Genomic DNA, 12,447 nt, shown 5'->3' on the forward strand with positions numbered 1-12,447 from the left:
ATAGGAGGAAGAGATGGAACAAGGAAAAGAGTATAATGGTGAAAGATGGGGCTAAAGAAGGAAGCATTATTGTACAAAACCTCGTAAGCCATGTTAGGACTTTATCCTAAGAACAATGGGGAGTAAGCAAAGGACCCCAAGCAGGAAATGAGATTTGCACTGCATAAAAACCACACTGGCTACAGTATGAAGAAAGGATTGGAGGGAAAGAGGCAGGCACAGAGACTTATTTTAGTAAGTTTACATTATGAACACCGATGAGATCAAACTAAGTAGTGACAATGGAAATACTGGGAATAACAGTTCTTCTCACACATTTTTATTTACTGGGTTACATTCTCAGAAGTGAAATTACTAGTCAAAGTGTATGTACATTTTAAGGTTTTTGATAAATATTGACAAACTGCCCTTAACAAATAGTCTAGTAATTTAGTCTCTTGCTAACAGAAGATGAGTGTCTACTTCTTTATACTGTATCATCTATCAAACCTTTAAAAAATAAAAAGGCTGACAAGTGCAGTCAGTAGCTTTTCCATATTTTCTACATAGGAGAGTCTTGTGGGCAGTGGTGGTTATGGTGACAAAAACTAAGGGAATTACCTTAAAGCATATGGCAAGTGTATTTTATCTAGCTATCCATTTGGGAGAAGCAATGAAAAGTCATTCCCGGACACTAACCTCAAGTCCCAAAGTCATTCCCGGACATAACCCCCTACCAGGGGTTCAATAAATAATTAGTAGATGGTAGGGGTTCAATAAATAATTAGTAGATGAATAAATGGAACAAATAAATACCTCTGCAGGAACTGAGATTAAAGTTTACTCCATACTATCTTTAGTTGCCTCTTCAATGGTAATATGGTAACAACAATGTAGTTTAAAGAGATAAGCACCTTTCATTTTACAGTTGATACATCAATCTTTCCTGTAGGTTTGTTTAGAATGAAAAAGCAGCAGTGAGAACCACATCTCATTCATCTCTCTCACTAATCTTAGGTCTGATACAGAACAAGCCCTCAGTATGTTTTGAATGTAATAAACTAATTCTATCCCCAGCTTTGCCCCTAATTTGCTGTGTGAACCTGGGTGTGCTACTTTACTTCTCTTATTATGAGTTTTTCAATCTAGCAATTGGGAAAAATACATTAGGGGGAGATGTGCTGCTAAAAGAATGTATGAGAAAATGAATGCACATTAGGTATTTTAAACTTACAAGCAGTGATTCCCAAACCTGGTATACATCAGAATCATCTGGGAAGTTGCAGAAGTCTAGGAATCTACTTTTAACAAGCTTACCAAGTAATTCTTATATGGTGGGGCACTGGGCATTTGAATCCTTCTGATCCAAAGCAGATTAAAAAACTGCCTCTGGCAATCAGAAGAAAAAACTCAATAAAGCAGGCAATTCTTCAATAATTCTTCAATTTTTTAATAATTCTTCTTAAATAATTTAGTTTTAAAACTCTGTTTCTGTCTTGGGATTTAGAAAAAACTATCTTCATCCTGATTTTTTAAATGTGGCTTTCTCTGTACTGGGTCTTGAGGTAAATAATTGATCATGAGGGTCGATGATGTTCATCTCTGCTCTGAGATAAAGTAGAGCAAGTCCCAAAGAAAATCTGTTTTTATGGAGTTTCCTTTGGGATGATGAAAATGTTCTTGGAATCAGATAGTGGTGATAGCTACACAACCTGGTCATCATACTACAAACCACTGAATTGCACATTTTAAAAGAATGAATTTTATGGTATGTGAATTGTACTTTAAAAAATAATCTCTCCTCTACCAGTTCTCATAACCTCTGAGTTAACATCTACAGCATATTTTGGGATAGCAGTACAGTAAAATTTAAAGATAATTACACCTAAAAGCATTAAGATGTGAAATTCTATGCGAAAGGTCATAATCTCTGTCTCAGTTCCAAAAAGCTGTATTAACACTATCCAACCTCCACTTCACCCTCCTCAACAAAAGCATGAGAAAAGTAAAACATGAAATCACCTGGAATTAGTATCTCTAGAACCACAGTGCTCAACCACAGGTGATTTTGCTCCCTATGAGACATTCTTGTTTTTAACAAATTAGTGGGTCCCATTGGCATCTTGTAGGTAGAGGCCAGGGATGCTACTTTCAAATAAACAGGGTACTGTCCACAACAAAGAATTATCCAGCCCCAAATGTAAGTAATGTTAAAGTTAAAAATCCCTGCTCTAGAGCAGTGGTTCTCAAAGTGTGGTTCCACAGGTCACTAACAATAGCATCTCCTGGACGCTGGTTAGAAATGCAGAATCTCAGGTCCCAGCCCAGACCTACTGAATTACAAACTCTGGACATGGGGCCTAGCCATCAGTGTTTTAATGAGCCTCCAATGATGCTGATCAAACACAGAGATAAAGTAACTTATCCAAAGTCACCAACAGTTAATATGAGACAAAGATAGGATTTGAATCCAGGTAGTCTAATGTCAGAACCTATACTCTTGCCTACCATTTTATGTTGACCCTCAGTTTTAAAAAAGAAAGAAAATTAAAGCTTTTAAAAAATGTGTGCTTTAACTTTTGTACATGGATTTCCTATTCCTCCATCAGAGGACAAAAATTGTTGGTAGAAGAGAGTTAGGCAGAGCAGAGAGAATGGAATGTGGGAGATACCATCACAATAATTATACCTTCCTCAAGTCTATACACTAGTACGCATTTCACTGGCTGCTAAGTAATATGAAAATTACAAGGATATGTTAATATTGCTGGGTTTCCCAGAAGAAATGTGAGCCTATGTGACGATTCTTTTCCCACTCAGCTTCTTGCATTAACTGGTAGTGTTCCAGATTTTTTCTGGTTTTTCAGTTTCTAAAACCCAGGAAAGCACAATCTTTTCATGTGAAGTTCAAGAAATTAGGCTTGACAGGTGTAATAGGCAGGGCAGATTTCTCTAACAGGTAAGAATACACTTTGACTCAGAGGGTGGGGAGAGGAGGTAGAGTGGAAATTTTCAAGCACATCCTGCTGAACTTGCTTGCTGCATAAACTCTGATAGGGAATTTAAGTTTAAAGTATTTTCCATCGGTAGGATGGTACCTTGTCTTTTCCTAAGTATTCCGCTTTCAACAAAAATTTGGAACATTTGGTTCTTGAGCTAGTAGGCTCCTTGATACAATAACAATTTATCCAGCATTTAAAGCAATTCCATGTCCACAGAAATGAATTCTGCATAGGCGACTAACATACATCCCTTTAGACACCTGAGGTTTTATTATTTTAACTATTCCTAGTGGAAGAATTTTTGAAGTATACTATATACCACCTATCTAGTACTAAATGCTATGTAGTGAAAATAAACTTTTGATATTCAAGATCATAATTATGATCTTCAATAACTGAGCATGGAGGCTCTTGAATTCTATAAGGCTGTCAGTTCAAAGGGTGAATCACCCAGACTGAACTTTCAGTTCTTGGATCTTCTAGGTCACTAGCAGCTGTCTTGTATCTTGCCTAATATTACAGTTACCTTCTAACCTTCTGTGTGCACAGAACCCACGTGACCAAGGCAGCTAGAAGTTTACGTAAAATAGAGCAAATCAGTCTAAATGGGAGTTTATTCTTTTCTAAGTAGGCTCTATGCCAAACATGGGGCTTGAACTCAAGACCCTGAGATTGAGAGTCACATGGGTCTACTGATTTGAGCCTGCTAGGTGCTCCAATGGGAGTCTTGTCTTTGGAGTGTACTGCATACATTTTTTTCTCTTACACTTGGTTTTGGAATTGTTTTCAGCATAAGCTGGCCTCCAGATATGAGGGACCTACTAGACTAAATGTACACTTTCAGCTACCTCAAACATTTTCTGCACATTTATTCTTTTTATAATGACAAGTTAAAGAAAACAAATCCAGTATTTAAACTCAACTTTATTTTGAAAACATTTCAATGCACAAGGTTTTAAAATGTTTCAAAATCTCAGAATTGTAAATCTTTGTGTAGACTATGCTCTCCAGTTTTGTTGACAATCTCTAATTTAAAAAAAATTTTTTTTTAATGTTTATTTTTGAGAGAGAGAGACACACACAGAGTGCCAGCAGGGGAGGGGCAGAGAGAGGAGGAGACACAGAATCAGGATGCAGGCTCCAGGCTCTCTGCTGACAGCACAGAGCCTGATCTGGGGCTTGAACTCAAAGACCAGAAGATCATGACCTGAGCCAAAGTCGGATGCTTGACTGACTGAGCCACCTAGGTACCCCGACAATTCCAATCTTATTTTCTCCAGAAATTTTCCTTGATGAGCTTTCCAGTGACATTTCAAAAATCCTTTTAAGGGAGTTGGTTAAGTGTCCGATTTCGGCTCAGGTCATAATCTCATGGTTAGCGGGTTTGAGTCCCACTTCCCGCTCTGTGTTGACAGTTCAGAGCCTGGAATCAGCTTCGGATTCTGTGTCTTCCTCTCTCTCTTGCTCTCCCTGGCTAGCACTGTGTGTGTGTCTCCCTCTCAAGAATAAACATTGAAAAAAAAATGTTTTAATCCTTTTCTACAATACCATATTCCCTGACCTCTCTAGTATCTGATACCTGTTTTTTTTTATATTTACCAGATTCTAAATAGATGCTCTTATATTGTGTGCTTCTGTTAGTATCCCTTCAAACTTCCCTTTATGATTCTTCCTCTCTATTTTTATTAGCATTTCTCACTCAAATAATTGCACCGATTACCATCTTTTTGTGGATGCTCTTCAAATACACCTCCACTTCCAAGACTTGTCTTTCTAGACTTTAAGCAATGTAGCCCTACTTCAGATTCAGTTAGCTTCCTCATCTTTGCCCTCTTGCCTCTTTTTCTAGCATTGAGGGAGGCACTTGTATAGATTCAAAAAGCACACCTTAAGATTCTCAATCTTCTGTTTACAACCTCTGCCAAATCTAGTTCTTCCACAGTACCAAAGAATGTGGTCATTCTTTCCTTTATCTCTCCCCTGCCTTGGCCACATTATGCAGTTTATCAGTTTTTCTCTCCTCTAAAATACAGCAGTGGAATCCATCTCCTCGTTTGAAGCTGGAACCCATTACATTTGTAAGTTGTATGTTAACTGTATTATTGCAAAAAACAAAAACAAAACCCTTGAAATCCCAATAGCCTAACATAAAAAAAAATTACAGAGTATATCAAGCCCGACCATTGTATGTATTATATCAGAAGACGTAATCTGAATCCTGACACAAAACACATTATGAAAACCTTAAGAGTATTTTCACCACCTTTGTTACAACCTACCTAAGGCAATGCTTCTCTAAACCCTCTACGGAAGTGCTCCCACACAGGAGAGTGACATCTATACTTCAAGGATTTGAACTTGTAACTCAAGGCACCGCTGAACAGAATCTCTGCGTCTTACCTTTAACATGAACCCAAATGCTGTAGTCACCTCAATCAACATCCTATTCTAGAAATGACGTTTAACATTTTTAGCAATGAGTAACACTCTGGGAAAAAGCAAAAGGTTTATCCCGTGGGTCTGCAGACCTCTACACACACACACACACACACACACACACACACACACCAAAAACTGACACCAGAGTTAGTGACACACACAGCATGGGTTTTAAGTCCAGCTCTCGAAGAAGCTGCTAAAGGCACAATTGTTAGCATCAGAATTGAACATGTAGTGACTTTAAAACGTGACCATTTTAATGAGTTTAATAATTTAAAATCAGAATCCCACAACGTTGCTCCCAAAATGTCGAGTTCCATTACTGATCCCCACATATCTTCCAGATTTATTTTTATATTTATACCTTTAACAAGTACCTCCACACCGCTTACTTTCTAATCGCTGAAGCGCATCTCTCACTTAAAATACGGTCTCGGGGTGCCTTTTCATATTTTTCCTATCTTCCCTTCAAAGTACTTTTCTCTTCCAGTGGGCCTGGCTCATCCCTCAAGGGGCTAACCTCCGTCCTCCGTGAACGCTACAACAAAGGCGAGGAGCGTCGTAACCAAGGGTCCCGAGTGCCTCTACCGGCTGCGCGGGGCGCAGGGACAGCCAATACTTCGGTGTCCCTGGCAGCGCGAGAGGGAAGCACCAGGCGCCTCATCAGCTGCAAACAACAACATTCCTAATCACAGTGCCGCCTGCACCCCATCATTAGCCTCCATAGGGCCGGTTTCCTCTCGGAGCGCAGCCAACACCTCAAACCCCAAGCCTGGCAAATTTCCCCTCGGACCCGGGGCCGAGCCCCCAGCGCCCAGACGATCCGCGCAGCCCCCCGCCCCACCCGGCCGCGGGATAGACGCGGCCCGCACCGGCGTCCCCCGGCTCCGCCCGCCCCAGGCCCCGGATGTGACGGCACCGCCGCCCTCGGCGCTCGCCCCCCGCGACAAGCGTGGGGGATCCCGGAAAGGAGGCCTGGGGGAGGGGGTCTTCCCCCGACCCGCCAGTCATCACATACCCAAGTGAGAAGGCTCTCGCACAGCTCCACCCGCTCCACCGACTCCACGTTGAACATCTTCCCCAGCTGGGGCTTGGCAGCGCCTCCCCACCTCTCCAGAAACCGCTGCCGCTCGGTCTGGGGCTGCGTCGGAGGGTCCGGGCAGTTGACCTGGCCTCTGGCCCACGTTCTCCTCCCGCCCGGGCCGCGGACTACCTTCCCGGCGCTGCCAGCGGCTCCCGCACCGTCACCCCCGCTGCCCCTCCTTCTCTTTTCACTCGGGACCGCGCGCCCGCCGCGCGCGCCCCCGGCCACGCCCGCAGCCCCGCGTCCCCGCCCCCAGCCCCCACACCCCTCCTCCGGAGAGCGCCGGCCCAGGCCAGAGCCGCGGCCGAGGAGCCACTGCGCACAATCGCGCTCCGGCTGGCCCGCCTCCCCGCTGCCGCCGCCGCCGCCGCCGCCGCGCGCGCCCCGACGCCGGCCCGCTGCGTGTCGCGGCGCGCACGCGCCCGGCCCTGGCGGCGGCGGCGGCGGCGGCGGCGGGTCCTCCTCGCCTGTCCGCTCGCACCCTTACGGAAGCTCGGCAGTGCGCGTGCGCCTGTGTCCGCACTCCAAATTGAAAAAGAGACAGCTAGTGATTGCCTGGGAGGGTGGCGGGGGCCGTGCCCGGAAATAATCTCTAGTCTCAGTCACCGGGAATTGGCGAGGTATCCTCTGCGGTGGAGAGGTACGCGCCCCCTCCCCCTCGGCGGCCCGCCTGGCCGCGGCCGGCCACGCCCACCCGCGTCCGGGCCCGCGGGAGCCGCCGGCGGGGCTCGGACGAGGGCGGGACTGCCCTAGGGGTCGCCTCGGGCTTCGGGGCGGGGGGAGTTGCTGCCTTGGACTCAGGGGTTCCGCCTTTCTTCGGGAAGCCCGGGGCTAAACCCCAGAGTCGCCCGGCTCCCGCCCGGAATTCCGGAGACAGCGGAAGGGCCGACGTGGCGGGTGTCTGGTGGTTCTAGGTGCTTGGCCGGGTGAAGAGAGCCAGCCGTTCCTTCTTGGGTCGCGGTGAGCCTCGACTCCCTGAAAACTTAGGCTACTTTAGGGAGAGGGTGTGCGCCAGTTAGTCCGTGAGGACCCCGATAGTTCTTAGGGCCTGTTTCTCCTAGCGCAGAGCTAGGAGTTGGCCGTCTTAATGGCTTGCTTGATTGTCCTCAAGTTCTCTCACCTTTTTAGAGTTGTGGATTTCTGCTGGGGTACCGTATATTTTTATGCGACATAACATGCAGAAAAGTGCGTACAATGTACATGGTTAAAGAAAAATATTTAATAAACACCCAGATAAAAACAAAAGAACACTGCCCATATTTCAGAAGTTCTACCCACACATAATGTTCCTTCCTGAGAACAATTCCCTCCCTAGACTGACTTTTAGGATACTCTCTTGCTTTTCCGTAGAGCTTTACTATATGCATGCCTGAACAATATAGTTTTACTTTGCGTGTTTTTGAATTCTAACGAGTGGGATTAGTGTATTTTGTGGCTTTCAATTAATAGTAAATTTGTTTATATCTATAGGTAATTTACATTGCTGTCTAGTATTCCGTTGCATGATTATAACAGTGTACACGTTCTGTTAATGGACATTTTTTGTTCCAGTTTGAGGCTACCAAAAACAGTGCTGTAAGCATTCTTACACCTGGATACTAGTGCAAATGTGTAAGGGTTTCCTTAGGATACATGCCTTGGAGTCCTAGGAAAATTGTTGAGTCATAGAATATGCTTAACTTAATAAGATAATGCCAAACTTTTATTTGGAGTGCAGCAAACTTAACTTCCTAGAGCACATCTTTACTCTGGTTTGTCAGTTCCTGGAGCCCCCCTTTTTCCCATTAGGAGTAGGTTTTGTCCGTGAGCATTAAGAATTGCAGTGAGTTTTTAAGGACGCCTTACAAAGTACCAGTTAACAGTTGACACGTGATGATTTATCATTTTGCAAATGTAAAAAAATCTTACCTGAAGTCTTCTCAATGGTCTTTTTAAAAAATGTTCTTCCCTATGCCAAGGGCAGAGAAATCTTTAGAAATGATAAATATGTATCTTGACTGCCTTTGTTTCTTCTGTTGTTGCCTCTGGATCTCTGTCTAACCAGAGTTCCTACATTCCATACTAGGTTGTTTCTGTCGAATCCCCAGCACTTTAATGACCATTACCCTTCTTAGACATGTAAAGTCATTAAGTATATGTTACATTGACTTAAGCCTGACTCACCCACAACTTGTGTTTTGATGTGGAGAACCAAATTCTAGCTTTTTCTGGAGGGACTGTGGTGTAGTGAACACCTTTACTCCAGCTGCTCAGGTTTTTAAGGCTTTGACACAGATGACCTAAGCCTCCTTTTTCAATCTTGACTGCTCACCCATAATGCATTTATGCATGATACTGCAGTGTTCTTAAGATTTCATTTGTGGCTCCTATTATCCTCGATGAAGGAAATTATATTAAAAGCTTCTTGGATGTAACTGTGGAAGTCATGTGACTATCATGTTTCTACATGAGCTTGGGTAAAAAGACAAAGGATTTCTCCTTTGGAAGTTATGGAATTTCCTGTATTTCCATTATTTTTATTTACTTATTTTTTTCTGAAAATTTTGTAAAAGGCCAAGTTGAGAGGTGAGTATAATTTGCCTTAGCTGTCTCCTTACTTTGGTTAGTTGGAGACTATAGCTGTTTATCAGATTCAGATAAACACGGGGGTGTCCTATGTGGCCATGTTCCCAAGTCTTCCCAGGGAATACATACTTAGAGCTTTGATTAAAGAGAGTTTGAGATGCACCATAGTGCAGCTATAGGGAATGCATGGCTAAGTTTTAGAGTGGTTCTTCTTGACAGTTGTTAATAATAGTAACCAAGGGCTGCCTGGCTGGCTCAAACTGTAGAGAATGCAAGTCTTGATCTTGGGGTTGTAAGTTGGAGCCCCACGTTAGGTGTAGAGATTACTTTAAAAAATTTAAAAAGAAAATAATCAAAGTATTACAACTGTTTACTGAAAGTCTGTATGGTGTAACAAGCAATATGCTAAATGCTTTACCTTCATTATCTCATTATAAACTCCATAAAACAAGGAGCTTTTTTTTCATCAAAAAGTGGGCATTTGAGGGGCACCTGGCTGGCACACTAGGTAGAGCATGCAACTCTTAATCTCAAGGTTGTAAGTTTGAGCCCTACGTTGGGTGTGGAAATTGCTTTTTAAAAAAGTGGGCATTTGATATGGTTAAAATTATTTTTACATATGAGGGAGTTGAGATACAGACTTCACATGAGTACACAGTTGCCTGACTCCAAAGCTTATGCTTCTCTAATATATGAAGCTACTTCTTAATAAGACTCAGCTAATCAATAGCAAAACCCAAGCTAGAAACGCATTCCTCTTCAGGCTTCTATCAATTATGCCACACTGTCTCCAAGATCTATGGTGTGTTGTTTCTGTGAATCTCAAACAAAAATGAAGTACTGGTAACTCTTATCTTCATATTTGATAGGATCCTTTGAAATACATTAGAAATCATGTTCTATAAGTTTATAAACTTTATTTCTGGGTTTCAAGTAAGCAGCATTTAGTGGCCCCTAACACATGTAATATTCCCTGTGCACTGCTCTAAGGAATAAGATGTCTCTGTGAGTGTCTTAGAGTGCCCTTGATAGATACCTTTAGAAGGAAGGCGACCATCAGGAAATAGAGTGACTAGGGTGATAAGTAAGAATGGGACTGGACACAGACATTTTGTCTTTGAGCACTGAAGCCTAATTTTCATCACTCAAGGGAGGAAGTTAGGCACTGGCTTTTATTTTTATGGTTAAAGGAATACTATAGAACTGTGTCCTGGGAAAGGTGAAAGGCTGGCTCTCAGGTCTATTTCCCACGTGTAACCACTTTTAACTTGTATTTATCTTTCTGAGGTTTTTTTGTTTGTTTGTTTTGTTTTGTTTTAATTCAAAAAACCCTGAATCAGAGAGATGTAATTCGGGAAGGAACTTAAGAAATCCTCAAGCACAGTTTTTACATTTTGCAGAAAATGAGAGGTCATTAGAGTTTATGTAGGGCACAGTTTGTGGTAGTAGAATTGGAACTAAAATCTAGGACTGTTAATGTCCAAGTAGCAGTGCTTAGCCTTGAGTTGAGAGCCAATGCCATTGAACAAAACCAGGAGCACTGTTCTGATCTAGACAAGACCTGACTGTGAAAAGCAAAAGTTGAACTGAAGTTCAGATAAGATTGACTTTTCGAGATTGAGATATTATGTCATCTCTTCAAGTAGAAAATTTTCTTTTTAGTGTTTATCCTCTGTAATCTTAGATCAGCCTCTTTCCAAACAGAGTGATGTTATAATACCCCATTTTTGAGCTATTAGCTCCTGCAGTTTTGTTTTATTTTGTTTTATTTTGTTTTATTTTGTTTTTTAACTCTGATCATAAGAAAAACTACTGGTGGAAGTTGAGCTATTGGCAGCCCGCAACAATTAGGTCAGTGATTAGTAGTTTTCCATATGAAAGCTCTAGGTTTAGCTAGGATTTCCATGTAACCAGAAAATGCAGCTGACCTCTCTGTTCCTCTCAGAAACTTATCAGCACTCTCCCCCCAACCTCTCCTCTCTAAGCCCAAACATCTTTGGGGATACTAGAATTTGTGGTATTGTGTCTTCATTTTAATAACATTGGGAACTTTTGCTGTAAAATTATGCAAATAACTTCATATGGCCATGCAAGAGTTAGAGTATCCTGGCTCTCTGAGCTCTTGGAAGTGTGCCTGAAGCAATATCATAAGCAATATCTTAGTTGCATAGAGGTTAAATATACAGTAGGATTAAAAGAATAGATAATTTGTACAGTGGAATTTAGTCACATTACCATTGATTGCACTTGAAAGAACACAAAAACAAGTGTAACCCATTTAAAAAAAAATACAAGGAGTGTGGGGGAGAAAAAAATAACTATCTTTCTATTAGGTTCTTGGCAGAGACTCCCCTGTAATAAAAGACAAATTAACAGGAAAAAACCCCAGAAGTTTAATAACTTATAAACCTTCTGCGTACATGGGAGGTACCCAGGAAAACTGAGTAACTCCAAAATGTCCCAAACCATCACATTATATACCACCTTCAGCTAAAGACCAAAGAAAGATGTTGGGGGAGGGAGGGAGCATAGTTATGAGAGATTCCCAGGAAAAGCACAGCAAACAAGGGTAATGTTATGCAGATTTAAGTCCCTGCCCCATTCATAAAAATTTCTAGAGATTTAGTCCTCTTCCGGTACAGAGAGAGACACCCTTACAAATGGAGATTTTACTCATAAATGGCTTTTAAAAATAGGATAGCTTCCGCTTAGTTTTCAGAGCCTTTCCTTTGTTTGCTGTTTGTTTGTTTTTAATAACCAGTCTAAAGTAATTCTTAAACCAAAATTCGTATTTTGGGGTGACAAATTCTCCTATTCAGTAGTGAATTGCCTGAATGTATAGCATAGGGAAAAATCTTTTCACTTTTCAGTAGTTAGAGGTGGGAAATCTTGACACTATGGGATAGCATTTTGGTTATCTTTCTGCAGATAGAAATAGTTCTAACTGTTCTTAGGACTTTTGATACAGCTGTACATAGCATCTCTAAAAAGAGCCAGACACCTGGCTGGTTCAGTCACCGGAGCCTGTGACTTTTTATCTTGGGTTTGTAGAGTTGAGCCCACGTTGGGTGTAGAGATTACTTAAATCTTTTAAAAAATAAAATAAAATATAAGAAGAGGAAATCTGAAAAAATAAATATCTAAATACTACATGACACACCCCTACACTACTTGAGGCTGTTTTTTCACCTTCATTTGGCAGTTCATTTAACTGTTCTTTTGAATGAAAATAATGAAGTTACAGCTGCTTTTCTGAGTTTCCTGGTGTGTGGCCTTCATAATGGTTATTTGAAACCTATCATTAGAAAGTTCCTGATATATTAGGCTGTTATTATGTGTAAAGCCGATGGAAACTGACCTTGATCTGTTTGTTTGCTT

The 12,447-nt window shown here is 41.9% G+C and overlaps 2 protein-coding genes across 10 annotated transcripts in view; one reads left to right on the top strand and one right to left on the bottom strand.

The window, feature by feature from the left end:
• HOOK3 (hook microtubule tethering protein 3) overlaps positions 1–6,731 on the bottom strand; it is a 114,636-nt gene extending 107,905 nt beyond the window's left edge. The window contains exon 1 of one of the 5 annotated variants that reach the window (XM_053216499.1): positions 6,439–6,731. In XM_053216499.1, the coding sequence (XP_053072474.1) occupies positions 6,439–6,495 (57 nt within the window). In that variant the 5' untranslated portion in view covers positions 6,496–6,731. Of the gene's footprint in view, positions 1–5,812; positions 6,224–6,438 lie in introns of those variants that run through there. The other 4 variants (XM_027071592.2, XM_053216500.1, XM_027071604.2 and 1 more) reach the window with 4 other exon arrangements.
• A 273-nt stretch (positions 6,732–7,004) lies between these two features.
• Positions 7,005–12,447, top strand: part of RNF170 (ring finger protein 170) — a 41,459-nt gene continuing 36,016 nt past the window's right edge. For 2 of the 5 annotated variants that reach the window (XM_015088506.3, XM_015088507.3), the window contains exon 1: positions 7,190–7,464. The gene's annotated coding sequence lies outside the window, so the exon portion shown is untranslated. Of the gene's footprint in view, positions 7,145–7,189; positions 7,465–12,447 lie in introns of those variants that run through there. The other 3 variants (XM_027071574.2, XM_027071575.2, XM_027071578.2) reach the window with 3 other exon arrangements.

The sequence above is a fragment of the Acinonyx jubatus genome, chromosome B1 (genome assembly GCF_027475565.1).
Source record: "Acinonyx jubatus isolate Ajub_Pintada_27869175 chromosome B1, VMU_Ajub_asm_v1.0, whole genome shotgun sequence".
Classification (NCBI taxonomy): domain Eukaryota; kingdom Metazoa; phylum Chordata; class Mammalia; order Carnivora; family Felidae; genus Acinonyx; species Acinonyx jubatus.